Below are 21892 nucleotides of genomic sequence, written 5' to 3'. Positions count from 1 at the left end.
ACCAAATTGAGCCCACTGCCTATTGTTACAAATAAAGTTTTATTGAAACATAACCATGCTCATTAGTTCATTATCTACTACTGCTTTCATGCTATGATAGCAAAGTTAAATAACTGCAACAGAAAGCATATGACCCACAAAGTTTAAAATATTTACCCTCTTCCCTTTACAAAAAGTTTGCCAACTCCTATTCCAGAGCCCTTGGAAGAAAGTGAGAGGGGTTTGGATGTGCCTCCCTTCCTTTCCACCAACATTAAGCCTTCCCCTCCATGTTCATGGAGGAAATTTAGCTGTATCCTTTGCCTATGAAAAAGGAAGTTAGTTCTGAAAACAGAAAGAAAGGGCTTACTGGCTCAGATATCTCTGTCTACTTTTGGAAAACGCATGACTTCTGGTACTCAGATGTAAATAACTATATCTAGCATCGTGGAATTAAGGTAGGAAGGATCTGCTGAATTCATAGGTGGAATCATAGGAACCCAAACCTTGGAGGCCCCCAAAAAAGGCAATAGGAGGAAGCCCTAGATAGTCCAGGCCTTTGAGTATACCAAAGAACTTTTGGAGGGAAAGTGAGAGGGACCAACACCTAAAGAAACCAGGGTCTCAACCAACATGAGGCAACTTACTCAGTGTTGGTTAGATATTTGATGGATGGTCAAAATGACAAGAAATGGTCAACATAACTAGCAATGAGAAGGGTAAAAGAAATTACCGTGGCCAAAAGAGCACCTTAACCATGCTACCAGCATACCTATCTTCAGGGCTTTCCCTTCCATGTGTGTACCCACACATGCCTTGAAGTAAACCACATTAAGAAGAGGAGGCACATATTCCCTGTATGAAGGAATGGATAGGAAGAAGCAGTTTTGTGGTCCTCAGAATCCTGACAGAAGCAGTGCAATCCCATGACGCTTTTTAGTGCTCTATGTCTCAGTTCTAGGTAAGTGGGGAAAATGCACAGGGAACACTCAGAGGTGAGTTTTTTATTTATTCACCCTTGATCCTGGAAGGAAGCCTTGTTAGAACATTGGCAGTAGAAGGGGTTAGGTAGGTTAGTAAAGGAGTTGAACTCTGTTTTTCAGTTCTAAATCTGACTCTTATGGACATTGTGCTCAATACAAGAGGCCACCATTTTCTGGGCAGTTTTCCTTATCAAAACACAAAAGAGACTATTTCTGCCACACAATAGGAGGAAGTATGTATGGCAGTGCTGGGCATGGTGGTACACATCTATAGTTCCAGCTACCCAAAAAGTTAAGGGTCACTTAAGTCCATGAGTATGAGGCCAGCCTGGGCACTGCTGAGATCTCATCTCAAAAATAAATAAATAAAGAGAAAAAGAAAAGAAAGCATGGCAGAAAGGCATAATCCTCTGTTGCTTCTCACTAAGAAAGAGAAAAAGAGAAAGCCAAGGAGCATCCTTGTGTATCCCTGCCCCCACAGGGGCAGCTGCCCATCCCACAAGCAGGCATCCTCCTTAGCAGGAGCTCAAAGAGGCACTGCCTGGCCAGTTGTTTGGTTATCCCCAACTAACCGTCTTTAAGCTTAGCCACAGCACATCTGACACTCTCAGAGCCACTCACCTGCCATGTTGGAAATGTTAACGTTCAGCCTTTTCGAGTTACAGGGCATTTTAAGAAAGAAAAAAAAAAGGGCAATCAACTCTTGTTTTGGCAAATTAGGGGGTGGCATTTCTTTAAAACCTAAGTCAAGTGGTCAGAGGGGCTGGAAATACTTGTCCCATACTGCTGAGGAGGGTCAAGGCCACTGCAGTGCGAGAGCAGCTCATGCTGAAACTGCTAGGAACATGGCAGTAGCATGTGCCACAGAAATTGAGGTGCCCAATTCTCCCACATACCCCCTGAGCTCTTGACCTTCAAAGCACTTTATAGACAGAGCGTCCTGTAGACAGGCTCTCTCCAGATGAGGCAAAGACTCTATGACCTAAAATAGTGTTCTTTCTACTTAGGCAGAGGGATGTGAACAGGCAGTCTATGGGCAGAGAAGAGGAGCTGTGAGGGACACTGGACTTGGCAGACCTGGAAAAGATCTAAATCTGAGGGAAGAGAGAAGATGCTCATGTGGAAAACTGATTCTCTGGGTCCTATTATTAGCTCTGTCTCTGGGTATTAGCAGGAGCTGAGGTAAACTGTCACTCATCAGGGTACACTGACATTCTCCCTTAACAAAAGGAAAGCCCACCTTGTCAAAGGACTGGGAGGCAGATTTTAATGTCAGTAAAGTGCTTTGAGGTACTAGAGGAAGATGGGGAAGTAATTTCCTGGGTATCCCCAAAGCCCCCAAGATGGAAGGCCCTAGGCTGAGTCAAGGCTCTCTGTTCTGGCCCTGCTATAAATACCTGGTCTCTCTGAACCACCAGAGCCAGGGACTTCCTAGGAACATAGAAGATTCTCCATGCTGGTACTGAACACCCAACTGAGAACAGGCTTTCTTCCAGGCCACACAAGGAGGCCCAAGGAGACTATAGGTCCAAGCCATGTAAATAAGGATCATGAAAAAATCCAGAACATTCCAAGTCTTCTCTCCCTCAGGGCTCCATCAGCTCTGCTAAGCACCCCACCCCCAAATATTTCAGGAGGTCCACAGCCCTGGAACCAGGGCTTCCTCTGCCACCCGCCTCCCCAAGGACCCTGGACCAAGCTGTTGTTGGAGGCAAGGCTCCTCCCTTACCTCGAGAGATGGTCCCTCCAGGGGCAGGGTTGACACACATGGGTGGAAGGCGGGGTGGGGGAAGTTTGCACTGACGCTGCCTGTGCTGGGCCCGATCTAGAGAAAGAGAGAGGACATCAAGGCAACATGTTCTTAGTCCTCACAGTACAGCCCCTGGAAATGGCTCACCTCAGAGCATCCACAAGGCGCTCTGGGCAGCATTGGGAACCAGTGACAACAATGCCACACAGAAAAAAAGGCAATTACCATATATAGATACAACATACATATGTGTGTGTACATATTTATATAAATATATATATATATAAATGTGTATGTATGAGTCATAAACAGATAAGGAAAACATCATATAAATACACATGATAACCTTGTAGAGATTCTTTCTTAGCTCTCAAAAAGCCTGCAAACTGTTTCTCACTCCTCAACTAGCTTCCATGAGTTTAACACACATTCTATATGCTTTGCTACAGTCTTAACTTATGAGCATAAGATAATAAAACAGTTGAAAGATGAACGCCATGGATTGTATAATTCCAAAGAACCACTGTCTTCCACTCATAGTAGCCATTGGCTCATTTATATGGATTCCCCTTAGCCACCAAATTTCAAATTATTACTGCTAAGAACAGGGAAACAAAGGGGCTAATTGATCAGTGGGTCCAGCCTGAGGATTAAAAACAGATCCATACTTACTAGAATTCTCCCTCTTTTTAAAAGAGAACCACTTGCCATTCCAAATATTTCCATTCATTTGGAGACTAAATGCTACTTATTAATTACCAACCAAGCACTTTTTTTTTGCTCCTGGGGATTGAACCCAGGGGTGCTTAACCACTGAGCTTCATCCCCAGCCCTTTTTTGTATTTTATTTAGAGACAGGGAATTGCTGAGTTGAGTAGTGCCTCACTAACTTGCTGAGGCTGGCTTTGAATTTGAACTTGCAATCCTCCTGCCTCAGCCCTCCAAATCACTGGGATTTCAAGGCACACACCACACTGCATGTCCCAAGTACATTTTTTTTTTTTTTTTTTGAGAGAGAGAGAGAGAGAGAGAGAGAATTTTAATATTTATTTTTTAGTTTTCAGCAGACACATCATCTTTGTTTGTATGTGGTGCTGAGGATCGAACCGGGGCCGCATGCATGCCAGGAGAGCTTGAGCCATATCCCCAGCCCCTCCCAAGTACATTTTTAAGAAGCTCCAAATTTTTGAGATACATGAATTACAATCAGGATATTCACTGAGCATGGGGTGTAGCACAATGGTAGAATACTTGCCTAACATGTACAGGGCTCTGAATTCAATGACCAGTAGCCATAAAAATAAAAAGATATTCACTGAGTCTTCCGTGAGTAGTGGAAATGCAGGAATAGGAAGGCCTAAGGCTGTGAAAATCACCTAACTGCTGAAATTATATTACAATCACTAGACTGGAGAGAAGATGCATGAGCTCTTTGCTCTCTTTGCCCCACTGGGCCCATCAGTTTACACAACTATAAAGCACCAATAAAAAATTATGGGGAAGGGGCTGCGGATGTGGCTCAAGCAGTAGCACGCTCGCCTGGCATGCGTGTGTCCTGGGTTCCATACTCAGCACTACATACAAACAAAAGATGCTGTGTCCGCCAATAACTAAAAAATAAATATTAAAAAATTCTCTCTCTGTCTCTTTCTCTCCCCCCTCTCTCTTTAAAAAAAAAAATTATGGGGAAGGCTAGAGAGGCTGAGGCAGGATGATCTCAAGTTCAAAGCCAGCCTCAGCAAAAGTGAGGGGCTAAACAACTCAGTGAGACCCTGTCTCTAAATAAAAGTACAAAACAGGGCTAGGGATGTGGCTCAGTGGTTGCATTCCCCTGAGTTCAATACCCGGTACCAAAAATATAAAAATAAAAAAATAATAATATATAAAATATAATCTGGGGGGCTGGGGATGTGGCTCAAGTAGTAGCGCGCTCGCCTGGCATGCGTGCGGCCCGGGTTTGATCCTCAGCACCACATACAAAGATGTTGTGTCCGCCAATAACTAAAAAATAAATATTAAAATTCTCTCTCTCTCTCCCTCTCTCTTAATATATATAATATATATATATAATATATATATATATATATAAAATTTGGGGATGCGGAATCAAATAGATGAACACAGCTTTCTTCCCCTACATTCCCAGCAGCACACTCCCTCCCAACAGCCCCTCTAGCTCAGAGCTCTGCTTCCACCTGTTCTGCCACAGCAACTGCTAGATTGGTTCCAATCAGAATACACTTTGCACATTTTTTAGCATCATAGTGAGCTCCCTGCCTTGGTGGTCCAAAGCATCTTCCCCAGGCACCACTGACTATTTTTGTCATATTATGGTCATAAAGTCACAGTTGCATTTGCACACAACTCCATATTTCTCAAAAGCCCTCTTAAGATATAATAGGTGTAGCCAGACACAGTGGCACATGCCTGTAATCTCAGTGGCTCAGTAAACTAGCGCAGGAGGATCACGAATTCAAAGCCAGCCTCAGCAACTTAGTGAGGCCCTAAACAACTCAATTAAGACCCTGTATCTACAAAAAAAAACTTTTTAAAAAAAAAGGGCAGGGGGGCTGGGGCTGAGTGTCAGAGTTCTTGCCTAGCAAGCGTGAGGCCTTGGATTCAATTCTCAGCACCACGAAGAAAGAAAGAAAGAAAGGAAGGAAGGAAGGAAGGAAGGAAGGAAGGAAGGAAGGAAGGAAGGAAGGAAGGAAGGAAAAGAAAGAGAGAAAGAAAGAAAGAAAGAAAGAAAGAAAGAAAGAAAGAAGGAAGAAGGAAGGAAAGAAGGAAGGAAAGAAGGAAGGAAGGAAGGAAGGAAGGAAGGAAGGGAAAGAAAGAAAGTGATAAAAGTCCATCAACAACTAAAAAAAATTAAAAAGAGGGCTGGGGATGTGGCTCAAGCAGTAGCACGCTCGCCTGGCATGCGTGCGACCCAGGTTCGATCCTCAGTACCACATACCAACAAAGATGTTGTGTCCGCCGAGAACTAAAAAATAAATATTAAAATTCTCTCTCTCTCTCTCTCTCTCTCCTCTCTCACTCTCTCTTTAAAAAAAAAAAAAATTAAAAAGGCTGGGATGTGGCTCAGTGGTTAAGCACCTCTGGGTTCAATCCCTAGTTCCAAAAAAAAAAAAAGATATTAAAGTTGTGGCTTTCTGCTTGCTGATCACACTGTTCCCTCATGATGTTCTGCCTCTCACCTTGAGCCTCAAGGAATAAAACAATCTCTCTATAGACTGAGATCTCTGAAACCATTAACATTCCTCCTATCCTAGGCCAAGATATCTGTCCTTCTTTCGGATCACTGACCACAGGAATGAAGAAATCCATACTAGAAAGATAGTACCAGCGGATCCAAGAAAGAGCTAACTCTCAAGGCTACTATTTGGATATCAATTATGACTGCCGATATGTACACCTGGAACTTAGCCTTTGTATCCCCCTGTTTAAAAGCCCTCTTCTCTTCCTGATAGAATTGCAATGACCTCTGAGACATGAGTCTGCTGCCTTCTCATTTGCTAGAAAATTAATAAAACTTCTTTTTCCTTTATCTCAAAAAAAAAAAAATGAAGCTATTATAGGTGTGTGATTTTACAAAAAAACATGTATGGTATCACAGCAAAAATGCCTGTAGCAGCCCGGCATGATGGTGTACGTCTGTAATCCCAGCAGCTCAGGAAGTTAAGGCAGGAGGATCTCGAGTTCAAAAGCGAGGAGCTAAGCAACTCAGTGAGACCCTGTCTCTAAATAAAATAAAATAAAAAATAGGGTTGGGGATGTGGCTCAGTGGTCGAGTGCCCCAAAGTTCCATCCCCAGTGCCAAAAAAAAAAAAAAATTTTACTTTAGAACTAATTCCAGTTCTCCTTTGAAGCTAAGGTTGAGAACAACCAGCTCAACCTCTCCATTCCTGTTTGAAGAGGATTCGTATTCATATTCAGGATGCTAGATTGAAACAAAATAGAGTAAATGATTTGATCATTATTTATTATCTCATGAAGCATTTGTAGTAACTGGAAGAAAATTGTTAACAATCCCACAACATCATCACTGAAAACTAACCATACAACTGGAGTAAAAATGCACATTCTTGATATTGATTCAGTGGTTTTTAAAGTTGTGTGCTGACTGTAGAAGACTCAGCTTGTTCTTCATGTCCTGATTCTGACAGCATTGCTGCTGAGAATTCAGATACCTATATCAATATTCTAGAGGGGCTGGGGCTGGGGCTCAGCAGTAGCACACTTGTCTGGCATGTGTGAGGCACTGGGTTTGATTCTCAGCATCACATATAAATAAATAAATAAAATAAAGGTCTATCAACAACTAAAAAAAAAAAAATGTTAAAAAAAAAAAAAGAGATTCTAGAAAGGGGAGCTGGGAGTGTGGTTCAGTGGTTAAGCACTTGCCTAGCATGCTAAAGGCCCTGTGTTCAATCCCCATCACTGCCAAAGAAAATAAGGTTGGAAGACCATTGAAGGTAGCAACAGGTAAATCACCAAGCACATGAGTGTTGCAGATGTCAAGTGCTGGCAGCTCTGTTGGATTACATAACAGGAAAAATGGTAACGAGCCACAAGACCCAGTGGGTTACTGTCCACAATCCATGTGGAACTGCTATAGTTATTTCCATCAGCACTGTGAAAGGTCCCATCCCAGGTAGTTCCTGAGTACTAGGGAATACCTCTGAAATAGTTGTCATCGCCCTCATGCCTCACATTTGCAGGTCCTCAATCAACAGTACCCCAAAGAGATCAACCTATTCATATTTACTAAGGGATTCACATGCTGGGCATAGACCATAATCAGGTTCTTTTCCTACATCACCTCAAATATTTTCACTACACTGTGGAAGACAGGAGGTAGGAAATAGGATCTTGCTAATGTTGAGTAGAAAACAGAAATGAACCCCAGACAAACTTACCAAGAGCCTCAAACTTTTCACATTATATTTCCTCTCAAGATTGATGACACCTTGGGCTGGGGTTGTGGTTCATCGGTAGAGCGTTTGCCTAGCATGTGCGAGGCCCTGGGTTCGATCCTCAGAACCACATAAAAAAATAAATAAATAGAATAAAGGTATTGTGTCCACTACAACTAAAAAAAAAAATATTAAAAAAAAAAAAGGTTGATGACACCTGCCGGGCATGCACACCTGTAATGGCTAGGAGGCTGAGGCAGGAGTATCCGGAGTTCAAAGCCAGCTCAGCAAATTACTGAGGTCCTAAGCAACTTATCAAGACCCTGTCTCAAGGGCTGGTGCTCAGCAGTAGATCACTCACTTAGAACATGCGAGGCCCTGTGTTCAATCCTTAGCACCACATAAAAATAAAATAAAGATATTGTATCCATCTACAACTAAAAAATAAATTAAAAAAAATACTGTCTCCAAAAAAAAAAAAAAAGAAAAAGAAAAGGCTGGAGATATGGCTCAGTGGTTAGGTGCCCCTGGGTTCAATCCCTGGTACCAAAAAAAAAAAAGAGAGTCCTTTACAACAATAAAGGTGTCAAGGCCACACACAAACAACTGCCAAGGTTATGATACAAACTCTAAGTGTTACAAGTATTCAGAAGACAGGAGAGGACATTCAGCCTTAGAGTCAGGAAAAGATAGATTTCCCCAAAGAAAAATATTCAAGGTAGCAACTCTTTCTAACTAATTTTTTCCCTTAGATCTTCAAGCATAAAATGATTGCTGAGAAGTATATGAGACTTTTCCTGTGCAGAAGGTGAGGTCCAAAAATCAGAGTTTAGTACATCCCGAAGCTACTTAATAATAATGGGGATTGTGAGTTTACAAGGGGTCAGCCCCTGTTCTAAGCTCTTGATATGTATTAACTCATCTGATCCTTGGAACAACTCTGTGAAACAGGTACTGTGAGGAAGTGGGGCAGAGAAAGGCTCAGTCACCTGCCTAAAGTTCCCACAGACAATGAGGGACAAGTTGTAATGGGAACTAGGCACCTAAATCCAGAGCTTGTACTCAATAATGCTACACTGTCTCCCATAAAACTAAGCACTAAAGATGCCACTGCTGATGAAAACTATAAGTCAAACTAATCTCTGACATAGGAAGTCAAATCACAAACCTTGAAAATGAATTTTGCCAAGTTCTCTCATCTAGTCTACCTCCCTATCATGCTGGAGAGTTAAAAAAAAAATGTGAAAAAATGAGGACCACGATCTTATCGGGCTCTCCATCTATTTATAAAACCAGTACTGTTCATTCAGAGACACTCTCATCATCAGAGAAGTTATCAGCACCCACCTTTTTCAAGTGGGTAGACAACAAAGCCCACTGGCTAGTGAGTAAACACAAAGCAATTAAATAATATTTAATTTTCAGCTCAAAAAATATACTGTCCATCCTTATCTCAACTTCAAATTTTCCCTTCTTAGTTAGCACCCCTCCTCAATAAAAAAAAACAAAACCTAGGACAATAGAAACTAATTGTTTCAAGTGCTATGAAAACAGACAAAGTGACTGAAGACAAACAAGGCAGGAGGCTGCTCTGCCTTGATACATCCAGCTCTCCTTTTGGCCCCAATCAGTGAGTTACAAAGGGAATCACTTGTCCAGGGTTCCCAGGCCTCTAGGAACATACAGAGACACAATTGAGAGGATCTATTTAATCAGTAGTTACAGAAGTTCTGTTCTGGTTCTCATTTATTTGTAAAACACACTCAGGAACCTCAGAATGGGCTTCAATACAGGATATATGCCTTTTATTCTTTATTCCTTTAAAGGAAAAAAGCCATGTGCCTGTCTAAGACATAAAAGTTCTTTAGGAACTGGCCCCCAAAGTTCTCACCAGTTACATCAGTTCTTGTAAGGAGATCTTGAACTCTGCCCTATGGCACTGCCATAGCTCAGTTCTACCATTGCTTAAGCAACGCCCTCACCTGCAGGAAACCACTAATTTCAAGACTTGCCAGAGTTTCTATGACCACAATTATAACAATAACTTGATCTACTTCACCAGTGTTTACCAAGGCTTGCCATGTGCAAAATGCTATGACAGGTACTATGGATGATAAAAGAGCACAAGCCCTGGCTGCAGGGAGCTGCCAATCTAATGATACAAAGATTAATTTGGAATAGACTAAACACAAGACAACATGAATATGATGTTGAAGAAAGTTGGAGAAGGACTGCATTTAGTCAACAGTATCAGTGAAGATTCATGGAGGAAATGGCGTAAAATATTAGCCTAACCAGGCGAGGTGGCACATGCCTGTAAATCCAGTGACTTGAGGGATTGAGGCAGAGGGATCACAAGTTCAAGGTCAGCCTCAGCAACTTAGCAAGGCCCTCAGCAATTTAGTACCCTTGGGTTCAATGCCCTGTTTCAAAAATACATAAATAAAATTAAATTCTATCCTAGAAAAACAAGCCAGATTTCACCAAGCAGTTAAGTATGTGGGAGAGTGCATTTATGGGGACAATGGCAAATACACACAGATGCCAAGGCAAAGGGAGGCACACACAGGTTATAAGACAACGGAAAGGAAGGCTAGGAAAGCACTTGGGAAAGTCACCCCTGTTGGTTATAGCTGCCCATCACAGGGGCTTGGAGTCACAAGCACAGTGACATTCTTACCTTTTCTGAATGAGTCCAAGCTGAACATTTCTGGCCAGGAGGGAAAGCTGGAATCCTGAGAAGTAGGGTCAAAAGGCAACAATTAATATTCCTGGTCCAGGAGCCCACACAGACAACTTCTGCAGAAGGTGAAAAATATGAAGCTCTTTATGAGTCCCACTGCTGCTCCCCAGTCTTATGGATGGGAAGACCAGCTCCATTCTAGAGTAATGATGTGTCCTTACTTCTTTCTAACTGACAGCTTTTTTCTTTTTGCTGTCCAAAAACTCCCTGAGCCCTGTTAGAAAGAAAGGGATGCATTTCATAATGACAGATATATAGTTCCATCTCATTACAATACTTAAGAGATTTCCTTGGGACTTCCAAGAAGAAACTGAGTTCAACACAGATCCCCTGTCTCATAGGGCATCAGGAAATGGGACTGAGGATTGTCTGAAGGACAAACTGGTTTACTGAAGTTTCATAAAACCTAGTCAAGTCCCTAAGAATGAGATTTGATCGATGGTATCAAAGTGCAACTAACAGTGATTCAGAACAAAGTTTTCATAGAGGAATCTCTATGAAATACCAAATATTAAATTATAGCATGATTACTGGCCAAAAATGTCAGTGCATTTTTCTTGTCAGTACATACAATAGATGAACAGACCTACAGATAACAGGAAAAAAAAGTAACAATTCTGGCCAGATTTGGTGGCACACACCTGTAATCCCAGCTACTCTGGAGGCTGAGGCAGGAGGATCTTAAGTTCGAGGCCAGCCTGGGCAACTTCGTGAGACCCTGTCTCAAAATTAAAAATAAAAAGGGGTAGGGATGTAGCTCTGTGGTAGAGAGCCCCTAGGATCAATCCCCAATACCATAAAACAAAATAAATGAACAGAAAAAAAAAAGAAAATTTAAATTAATTTGCTAGTAAATAAGACTCTCTAGGTTTTGCTTTTAAAAAGTCTTTGATCTGCCATGCACAATGGCACACTCCTATAATCCCAGTAGCTGGGGAAGTTGAGGGAGGAGGATGGAAAGTTCAAAGCCAGCCTCAGCAACTTGGAAAGGCACTAAGCAACTCAGTGAGACCCTGTCTCTAAATAAAATACAAAAAGGGCTGAGGATGTTGCTCAGTGGTTAAGTACCTCTAGGTTCAATCCCCAGTACAAATAAATAAATAAAGTCTTTGATCCTAGCCAGGCAGAGAGACATACCCCTGTAATCCCAGCAACTCTGGAAGCTAAAGCAGAAGGATCACAAACTCAAGGCCAACCTCAGTAATTTAGCAAGACACTCAGCAATTTATAAAATCCCATCTCAAAATAAGACATGGCTGGGGTGTAGCTCAGTGGTGAAGCACCCATGGGGTTCAATCCCTGGTGTACCAAAGGGGGGAAAAATTTTAAAAATTAAAAAATAAAAAAAAAACTTTAAACTTTGTATTCAGCATCTCTTTTTTTTTTTTTTTAAAGAGAGAGTGAGAGAGGAGAGAGGAGAGAGAGAGAGAGAGAGAGAGAGAGAGAGAGAGAGAGAATTTTTTTTTTTTTAATATTTATTTTTTAGTTCTCGGCGGACACAACATCTTTGTTGGTATGTGGTGCTGAGGATCGAACCCGGGTGGCATGCATGCCAGGCGAGCGCGCTACCGCTTGAGCCACATCCCCAGCCCTTCAGCATCTCTTAAGTAATTTAGAGATAAGTAAAATTATATTGTCAAGATTTCTTACATAATGAATCACATCTTAACTTCAGGCAGACTTACAACAAAATGTTTCTGAGAGATTCCACAACGACTAATTAAGAATGACATTCCTTTTCCAAGACAGTCACAAATGCACCTAACACATGCCTCTTCCTTTTCAGTGTGGCTCAGCATGGATCCACCATTGCTCTGAGCTTGGCTAAATCAACTTACCTTATAAAAGCAGTAATGGGCTCAGACTTTGTAGGCTTTTGAAATGGAGCTGAATTCTCTCCTTGCTACTCCTCATCCCGAGGCTGGGCCTCCTCCTGGGAAGTATGATGCTGGGTCACTAGAGTGACGGCCCCCACAGGGAAACAAAGGTGCTCCAATCATAGAAATTCATTTACTAACTCTAACAACAAGGACAAGTTTTGTTAGTGGCATGAAACACATACACCAAATACAATGGCCTCACTTCAGGACTTGCCATGACCCATTCTAGACCCACCAAATGTGAGCTGTCCTACACCAGCACCTGTAAGATACCAAGAAGGAGATGTCAAGGTAAAGAAGGGTTTGGAGGCCTGAGAAGCAGTTTCTCCAAGCCCAGAGTGAAACCTGCTTCAGTTTGCATTATAATCCCATAATGAATATAATATAAATCTAAGGTAAACAGGCTGATACACTGTCCTAGATTGGCAAAATAAAAAATCTACTGAATACCATTTTTATGGTTTAAAAAGTACAACTACAGATTTTATCCCATTTAATCCATGCAACTACCTTGTGAGGGAGGAATTCTCTTTCTCAGATAAGGAAATTGAAACACAATTTATACAACTCATCCAAGATCTCATAGCAGCCTCAGAGTAGAATGGAAATCTGCATGTAAATATTCTGACTCCAAAGCTTTCCATGCTGACATTACTTACTTTCAGGATATCAGGCTGCTGACTAAATGCACCACGTTCATTCCTTAAGACAACATTTTATACTAACATCTTCAAAGGTTGAAAGGGACAAGAAGGATCCAACAGCGGTGGACCACAACTATAAAAACTAAAACACTTGGAGAATAACTATCTTTGGGAGGTAGAGGGACAACCTACATAAGGAGAAAATGCACCAAAGGATAAAATGCTCAAGAAAAGAGCACTACCATAAATCCTAAATTATCTATCCATCAGGAAAATAGTCCTCCCTCTCCGAAATGCCGAGACTCTTGAGATTTAAGTGTAAATTACAAGATGTTGTAAAGATCCACAATGATAGCAGGGTCGTACCTTCTAAGAAACTTCAAGAGAAACCATCAGATAACGTCTCATTTCACTCTGGTCCATGAGTTGCAACCAAAAACAGGGTTCAGAGCCTGCAGCTGGCCTGCAGAAGTCTACCAACTACAGTGTATGGCAAGCCCTTAAGGACTGGGGTTGTAAAGTGGGATAGCCTCTGCCTTGCAAAATTGCAATTAAGTGACCAATGTTGCTACAAGAGGAGTAGCTAGCAAGCATGCTGACGCCATACTCCTGGCTTGGGGTTTTGAGGACCCTTGGGATTCCAGTTCACTGCAAACAAAGGACCCAACATGCATTAGGTCTTCCCCTGCAAAATGGGGCAAGTCACCACCAGCAAACAAAGAACACATCACCCCTTGGCCTCCTCCAGTGACAAGGTCGGTGCAAAAGGGGGCAAACCAGGGGGGCCAGAATGCACCAGGCCCATCTCAAGAACAGCGGCGCTGGCCGCACCGGGGGAGGAGGGGCAAACAAAGGTCTCAGGGCACTAGAGAGACTTCCTCCAGGCCCTGCCTTGAGGAAACTGAGCATCCCCTGAGGAGAAGGCGTCGTAGCGCCAATGAAGCTGCCTCTCCCGCGGCCTCCGCTGAGCCCCTGGTAGCGAGGCCCGCCCCGGCGGACCGGTCTGGCCCCCGCCCCCGCCCGGCTCCATGGCAACGGCAGGCCGAGGCCTGGCTGCCCCCAGCTCGGCCCGGCCGGCTTCGCGGGCAGGCCCAGGATGCCCGGCCTGCTCCTCAGGCCCGCTGGCTGCTCCGCCCCACTCTCCGCCAGGCCGGCGGCCGGACCCGGGCTCCGTCTCGCGCCGACCACCCCGGGCCGCGGCAGGCTCCGCCGGGGGGCACGAAAGGGGAGAATAAAAAGCCCAATTCACCTGTTGTTACAGATGTGAAACAAGCCTCGGTGCACGGCGCATGAGCCGCGGCCCCCCTCCGCAGCCGGACTACAACTCCCACCAGCCGCGGCACGGCCTTTCCGGGTCCTGCGGCGGAAGTCCCGCCGGCCGCCCCGGCGCCACCGCCCCGCCTCCGTGCGCGGCCCCGCGCCTTCTAGGCGCGAGGTGGTCTCTGCCCGGCTCGCGTGGTCATCTTGGTTTCGTGGCGCTGGCGGTCAACCCGCGGCCGGACCCCGATCGGGCCCAAAAGGGCGCGGAACCGCAGGCGGGACTTCCGGTGCTCGGGCGGCTCAGGGTCTCCCCGGGTCTTCGTGCTGCTGCTGCTCCAGCCGCGTGAGAGACCGTGGTATACCTTGTCCCCTTCGCGCCCACAGCGAGTGTAAAGGACCTGCCGCCTGAGCCCGCACGGTGTCCTGCTGCAGCTCTGGCCACCGCCTTCACTCGCAGCTCGATTTTGCTCTCCCATTCCTCATCCCCCTGGTCTAAAGCCTTTTTAGGGAGGTGAGCGGTTTTGCCTCTCAAAGTGATGAATTGTACAAAGCTAGGGAAAGGACTAGGTGGCGCGTGCTGCTCACGGGGAAACGGTCTAAGAATCCCGCAGCCTTCTGGAGGCAGAAGACCAGACGGATCTCGCGCCGCAAATCCGCAGGTGAAGCGCTGGTGCGTGCCCCATGCGGCCAAGCTTCCAAAGCAGAGAGCACAGTGCAGCTCTGAGGCTGAACCAGGAGTTCACAGCTTGGAAGACGATTTTTTAAAAATTCTTTTTAGGTGTTGATGGACATTTATTTATTTATTTGTGGTGCTGAGACTCGAACCCAGCGCCTCACACATGCCAGGCAAGTGCGCTACCACTAAGCCACAACCCCAGCCCATGGAAGACAATATTTTTAAGATGTGGCCTTTCGATACATATTGAGAATCAGTACCATATGCCGTCATTTTGTGTCCACCCAATCAAATTACACAAGCATTTCTTATCCTGGCGCGATGGCCTGCCTCTGTAATCCATGCTACTCAGGAGGCTGAGGCAGAAGAATCTGAAGTTCCAGACCAGGTTGGGCAAAGTAGCAAGAACCGGTCGCAGGGGCTGGGGATGTGGCTCAAGCAGTGGCGCGCTCGCCTGGCATGCGTGAGGCCTGGGTTCAATCCTCAGCGCCACATACCAACAAGGATGTTGTGTCCGCCGAGAACTAGAAAATAAATATTGAAAATTCTCTCTCTCTCTCTCTCTCTCTCTCTCTCTCTCTCCCCTCACTCTAAAAAAAAAAGAAAAGAAACGGTCGCAAAGATAAATAAAAAAAATATTTATTTATTATTTTCTTTCTCCGTGGGACATAAGGCTGAGTATTTTTTTGGCATTTTTTTAAAATTTTTTATTATGAGTATTATTTATTCAAATAGTTATTACCCATTTTTGCCGAGCACGCTGGCACACACCTGTAATCCCAGCTGCCAGGGAGGCTGAGACAGGAAAATCACAATTTCAAAGCTCTAAACAATTTAGTGAGATCCTCTCTCACTAAAAAATAAAAAGGGGGGCTGGGGATGTGACTCAAGCCATAGGGGTTCGATCCTCAGCACCACATACAAACAAAGATTAAAAAAAAAAGACACTATCATTTCAAAGTTAAGGATTTGGGGAGTTATGATGCCAGGAAATAGAAAGATCAAATAGATAGTTCACAAAATACTATAGTACCTTTGCATGTTGCAAACCTGAGCTGCCCAGAAAATGCAAGCTCTCTGAATTTAGAAGTAAGATGTTCCCAGGTTAAGGGGCTGGGATTGGCTCGGTGGTGGAATACTTGCCTAGCATGTGTGAGGCATTGGACTCAATTCTCAGCCCCACATATAAATAAATAAATTTTGTTTGTAGAGTACAAACAAAACTCTTCTCTGGCAAACGATAACATTCTTCTGGGTCTAAAGTTATTTCTAAGAATATTTTCTCAAATATATTGCCCAGGATACAAAGAAAACCAAGCACATGAGGAGAAAAAACAGTTCGTGTGAGAAACAGTAGAAATGAGACACGTTAACAGATATGCAGGAATATAAAACAACTTGGCCTTTCATTTCTGAAGTTAAATACAAGCTTTGATTTCTATTATTATTATTATTATTTAAAGAGAGAGAGAATTTTTTTAATTTTTTTTTTTTTTTTTTTTTTTTTTTTTAGTTTTCGGTGGACACAACATCTTTGTTTGTATGTGGTGCTGAGGATCGAATCCAGGCCCATGCATGCCAGGCGAGCACGCTGCCGCTTGAGCCACATCCCCAGCCCTTATTATTATTATTATTATTTGCAGTACTGGATATAGAAATTATGATCCTCCTACCTCAGCCTCCTCAGTTGCTGGGATTATAACAGGCATGTGCCACCACACCTAGCTGGTCAGGGTTTCTGGTTTTGGAAATTTAGCCTGCAAGCTTCCCATGAGTAGGAAATTTTTCTCTATACCTTTAATTTTCCCTCCCCAATGATTTGTGTGGGGGTTTGAGGATAGAACTCAGGGCCTTATGCACTCAGTCAAGAGCTCTACCACTGAGCTATTTATAATCCAGGCCCCTCCCTAATGATTTTTTTGGTAATCTCTACTCAATCTGACATGAACCCCAGCCAGAAACAAATCTAACCCCTATGGCTTGAGCCACATCCCCAGCCTTTTATGCAAATGAATTGACTGATGGCTGGATGTCTCTAAGTAACTTCAGATTCAGATTCATGACACCAGAAAGAACAAGGCAGGATTAGAGACTTGGGGTTTTTCAGCCCTACCCTCCAAACTCTGGGAAGAGGAAAAGCTAAAGTTTAAGTTGATAACCAATGGCCAATGATTTGATCAATCATGTTTATGTAATGAAACCTCTGTAAAAACCCAAAAGGACAGCCTTCATAGAGCTTCCAGAGTAACCTGCAGAGGTTCTTGGAGGGTATAGAAACTCTTCATCCTTTTGTTCATAGCTTGCCCTGTCTTTTCATTTGTATCCTTTATAATATTCTTCATAATAAACCAGTAAGCATGCTTTCTTGAGTTCTGTAAACTGCTAAAGCAAATTGATCAAATTAGAGGAGGAGACTATAAGAACCCCAATTTATGGCTGGTTAGTCAGAAACACATGTAAAAGAACTTAGGGCTTTTGACTGGCATATAAAGCAGAATAGTGGTAATCCTGGGGACTAAGTCTTCAACTTGTGGGATCTGATGCTATCTGCAGGCAGATAGTGATAGAATTGAATTAGGGGACACATAGCTGGTATGTATCTGTTGCATAATTGATTGTTGGTGGGAAGAAATACACATACTGAGATCACAGAAGTAATCTGTGTTGTGAGTAAACAATTTGAATTTACTTTCTCTATACCAACAGACCTACATATCATGCTTTTTGGTTTATGAACAGTCATGCATTCTGATTCAATAGTACAACAACGACTTAATAGAATATTAGATCTTTTCATGACTTAGGAAAATGGAATTTTTTCTTTTGTTTACTTTATTTGGGGGAATTGTCTTTGATTTAAAATATTTCAATTTTGGGGGCTGGGGATGTGGATCAAGCGGTAGCGCGCTCGCCTGGCATGCATGCGGCCCAGGTTTGATCCTCAGCACCACATACAAAAAACAAAGATGTTGTGTCCGCCGAGAACTACAAAATAAATATTAAAAATTCTCTTTCTCTCTCTCTCTCTCTCTCTCTCTCTCTCGCTTTAAAAAAAAGAAAACTTTGGGGAAAAAAATAAAATATTTCAATTTTGACCAGGCCATTTTTAAAAATATTTAATTTGTTCTAATCAGTTATACATGACAGTAGAATGCTTTTTGACACATCATACATAAATGGAGCATAACTTCTCATTCATCTGGCTTTACATGATGTAGAATTATACAGGTCCTGTAATCATATGTACACACAGGGTAATAACCTCTGATTCATTCTACTATCATTCCTCCCACCATACCCTCCCTTCCCTTCACTCCCCGCCTCCTAGTTCAAAATACCAATATCCTCCCCACCCCCTATTTATTGTGAATTAGCATCTGCATGTCAGAGAAAACATTCGGCCTTTGTTTTTGAGGATTGGCTTATTTTACTTAGTGTAATATTCCCCAGTTTCATCCATTTACCAACAAATGCTATAATTTCATGAAGGATGAGTAACATTTCATTGTGTATATATACCACAATTTCTTTATCCATTCATCTGTTGAAGGGCACCTAGGTTGGTTTCATAGTTCAGCTACTGTGAATTAAGCTGCTATAAATATTCATGTGGCTGTGTCACTGTAGTATGCTGGTTTTAAGTCCTTTTGACCAGATCATTTTTTTTTTTTTAAGAGAGAGATGGAGAGAGAATTTCAACATTTTATTTTTCAGTTATTGGCGGACACAACATCTTTTTTGTATGTGGTGCTGAGGATCGAACCCCGGCCGCACGCATGCCAGACGAGCGCGCTACCGCTTGAGCCACATCCCCAGCCCCGACCAGATCATTTTTTAATAAACTTTTTTTCTTTTTGCAGTACTGGGGATTGAACTCCTGGGTTCTCTACCACTGAGTTACATTCCCAGTCCTTTGTAGTTTTTGAGACAAGTTCTCACTAAATTGCTGAGGTTGGCCTCAGTCTCTGATGTTGCTGAAATTACAAGCATGTACCCCCATGCTTTGCTTGTTTTTATTTTTGAGACAGGGTGTCACCAAGTTGCCCAGGCTGACCTCAAACTTATGATTCTCTTGCCTTAGCCAAATGTGTTCCTGTGTTACTAGGCTGCACACAGCTTGCCATGTGTATTTTTTAGTGGGGGTGGGGGGAGAGTGGTTACTAGGGATTGAACTCGGGCACTCAACCCACTGAGCCACAACTGTACACAAGAAAAATACCGGGTCGTGGTTAGTGTGATTCGTGTTCAAATCCAGCCCTATTTTGTATTTCATTTAGAGACAGGGTCTCACTGAGTTGTTTAGTGCCTCACTTTTGCTGAGGCTGGCTTTGAACTTGAGATCCTCCTGCCTTAGCCTCCCCAAGCCGCTGGGATTACAGGTGTGTGCCACTGCACCTGGCTTGCCATGTTTTTGTAAATCAAATTTTACTGGAACTCAATCTTATTTATTTTGGTGCAGGGGATTGAACCTAGTGCCTTGCACATGCTTGGCAAGTGCTCTACCACTGAGCTATATCCCCTTTTTGTCATTCTGAGACTCTTACCTAAGTGGCCCAGGCTGGCCTTGAACTTGCAGTTTGCCAGCCTCAGCCTCCTGAGTAGATGTGATTACAGACATGTGCCACCATATTCAGCAAAACTATTTAATTTTTTGGGGCTGGGGATGTGGCTCAAGCGGTAGCGCGCTCGCCTGGCATGCGTGCGGCCCGGGTTCGATCCTCAGCACCACATACCAACAAAGATGTTGTGTCCGCCGAGAACTAAAGAATAAATATTAAAAAATTCTCTCTCTCTCTCTCTCTCCTCTCTCTTTAAAAAAAAAAAACAACTAATTTTTGACGAATTTTTTCATGTTCTTTTTTAAACAAAATGAGGTAATATAGCTTTTCAAGTTACTTTGAACAAAAAAGCTGGATTCACTCCCTGGAAGAACTAACATCCTTCTCCACAGCTCCAGGTAAATTATATAGCTTTTTGAACTTCTCCAGTGGGTTTTCCTTGCTTTACTCAGAAGTTATTAATAGTTAAAACAATGTACCTGGGGGACTCCACAGTCCAAAAATCTTGACTCATTAGATAGAACTAACTTTCTGGCAAGTTAGTTAACCTTTTTGTGCCTCAGTTTCCTTTTATGCAGTAATTTTGCACAGAGCATGGCATATATGTTCTTCATAAATATCAGTAACTATCATTATTTCTAGAGCATAAACTTTTAGAGGGCATGATTTCTAACTTACCTATTTTTTTTTCTTATCATCTAGACAGTTTATCAGGTCATCTTTCTCTTTTTTTTTTTTTTTTGAGAGAGAGAGAGAGAGAGAGAGAATTTTTAATATTTATTTTTTAGTTCTCGGCGGACACAACATCTTTGTTGGTATGTGGTGCTGAGGATCGAACCCGGGTCGCACGCATGCCAGGCCAGCGCGCTACCGCTTGAGCCACATCCCCAGCCCAGGTCATCTTTCTCTAGTCTTTTTCTTCTAATCTCCTTCACTCCACAGAGATAATGCTATCTTCCTAATATATAAATCTGATCCTGTCATTTCCTGTTAAAGCTAGTGTCCCAGTGACTAAAGTAAAGTCAAAACTTACTATACAACCTAATCACATAGCTTGTACCCCTCATGGTCTCAAGCAGCACTTCACCAAGAATTCTTTCACTTTTCAGTGCCTTTGTTTCAATTGTTCTCGCTTGTCCTCTCTGATCTCATTTTTACTCTTTTTCTTTTCTTCTTCTTCTTTTTTTCTTTTGGTACTAGGGGTTGATATATTTTAAAGATTTATTATTATCATCATTTTATCATTATTATTTTGGTACCGGGGATTAAACTCAGGGGCACTCGACCACTGAGCCACATCCCCAGCTCTATTTTGTATTTTGTTAGAGACAGGGTCTCACTGAGTTGCTTGGTGCCTCGCTATTGCTGAGGCTGGCTTTGAACTCGCGATCCTCCAACTTCAGCCTCCCCAGCCACTGAATTACGGACATGCACTACCGTGCCTGGCATTCATTTTACTCATTTTAAAAAGGTCTGAAAAACTCCTCACACCTTCTCACAAGCAATTAGTGACTTTCTCCAGGTCATATAGTATTATGTTCACAATTCTATCGTGTCCAAACTATGTTAAGTAATATAAAACCTTTCTGCCTCTAATAATGGCCTTTATGTACAGTTATCTAACATCTACTAGGTAACAGGTCTTGGTCCCGGCGGCGAGGACACAACTGTACACAAGAAAAATACCGGGGGGGCTGGGGATGTGGCTCAAGCGGTAGCGCGCTCGCCTGGCGTGCGTGCGGCCCGGGTTCGATCCTCAGCACCACATACAAACAAAGATGTTGTGTCCGCCGAGAACTAAAAAATAAATATTAAAAAAAAAAAAGAAAAATACCGGGTCGTGGTTAGTGTGATTCGTGTTCAAATCCATTAAGGTGGGTTGTGTAAAGTACTTTGAAGAGCTGGTAAAGCGCGAGACCCTGGGTTTGAATCCCACCACGGCAAAAAGATGAAAAAGAAAAAAGTACTTTGAAGACCTGAGGCGGAGTGCCTCTCACACGGGTAGGGGAAGATCGCGGTAGCCGACCAGTGGCGGGAGCGTGAAACCAGTCAGCAAGGTCAAGGACGCCCCGCAGCCGGAAGCCAGACAAGCGTCCGGAGAGTCAAGCAACTCTCTGCGCGGGGTCTGCGGCGCGAAGGAAGTCCAGATAGCTTTTCGCTCGGTCCGTCTTAAGGACATTCCCGGCAGCGGAGCTGGCTATAACGCAGAACCTCGTTGCGACAGTAGACGTACTCAGCAAGCCCCTGGAGAACTGGCTCTACAGAGACGGACACCAAGCAATTGTGCTGCCCAGCGGTCCTAGGCGAGGGCAAAAAACGAAGGCGGAGCGTGCTTCCGCAGTTACAGCGCGGGTATTACGTGTGCGCATGCGCGCGCTCGCTGCGGTTGCGGCGCCAGTGCCTGGGGGCGGAGCTTCCGCACCGGAAGGGGGCGGAGCGGCAGTCGAGCGCGCGGGTGCGGACGGGAAACCGCGAGGGCCGGGGCGGGTGGCGGGGCGACGG

The 21892-nt window shown here is 43.5% G+C and overlaps 1 protein-coding gene across 4 annotated transcripts in view; it reads right to left on the bottom strand.

Annotated features, from left to right (window-relative positions):
* The window catches only part of Dhx30 (DExH-box helicase 30), a 36471-nt gene extending 21124 nt beyond the window's left edge, over positions 1 to 15347 (bottom strand). Inside the window, exons 1-5 of one of the 4 annotated variants that reach the window (XM_077796300.1) lie at positions 14145 to 15347; positions 12210 to 12390; positions 11013 to 11089; positions 10309 to 10363; positions 2692 to 2787 (exon numbers count right to left, since the gene is read on the bottom strand). In XM_077796300.1, coding sequence (XP_077652426.1) covers positions 2692 to 2787; positions 10309 to 10336 — 124 coding nt within the window. In that variant the 5' untranslated portion in view covers positions 10337 to 10363; positions 11013 to 11089; positions 12210 to 12390; positions 14145 to 15347. Of the gene's footprint in view, positions 1 to 1583; positions 1613 to 2691; positions 2788 to 10308; positions 10364 to 11012; positions 11090 to 12209; positions 12391 to 14144 lie in introns of those variants that run through there. The other 3 variants (XM_026389812.2, XM_026389813.2, XM_077796301.1) reach the window with 3 other exon arrangements.
* Positions 15348 to 21892: the final 6545 nt, after the last annotated feature.

This window comes from Urocitellus parryii, chromosome 3, assembly GCF_045843805.1.
Source record: "Urocitellus parryii isolate mUroPar1 chromosome 3, mUroPar1.hap1, whole genome shotgun sequence".
NCBI lineage: Eukaryota > Metazoa > Chordata > Mammalia > Rodentia > Sciuridae > Urocitellus > Urocitellus parryii.
The sequence above is the reverse complement of the archived record's forward strand: the minus strand, read 5'-3'. Positions and strand labels throughout refer to the sequence as shown.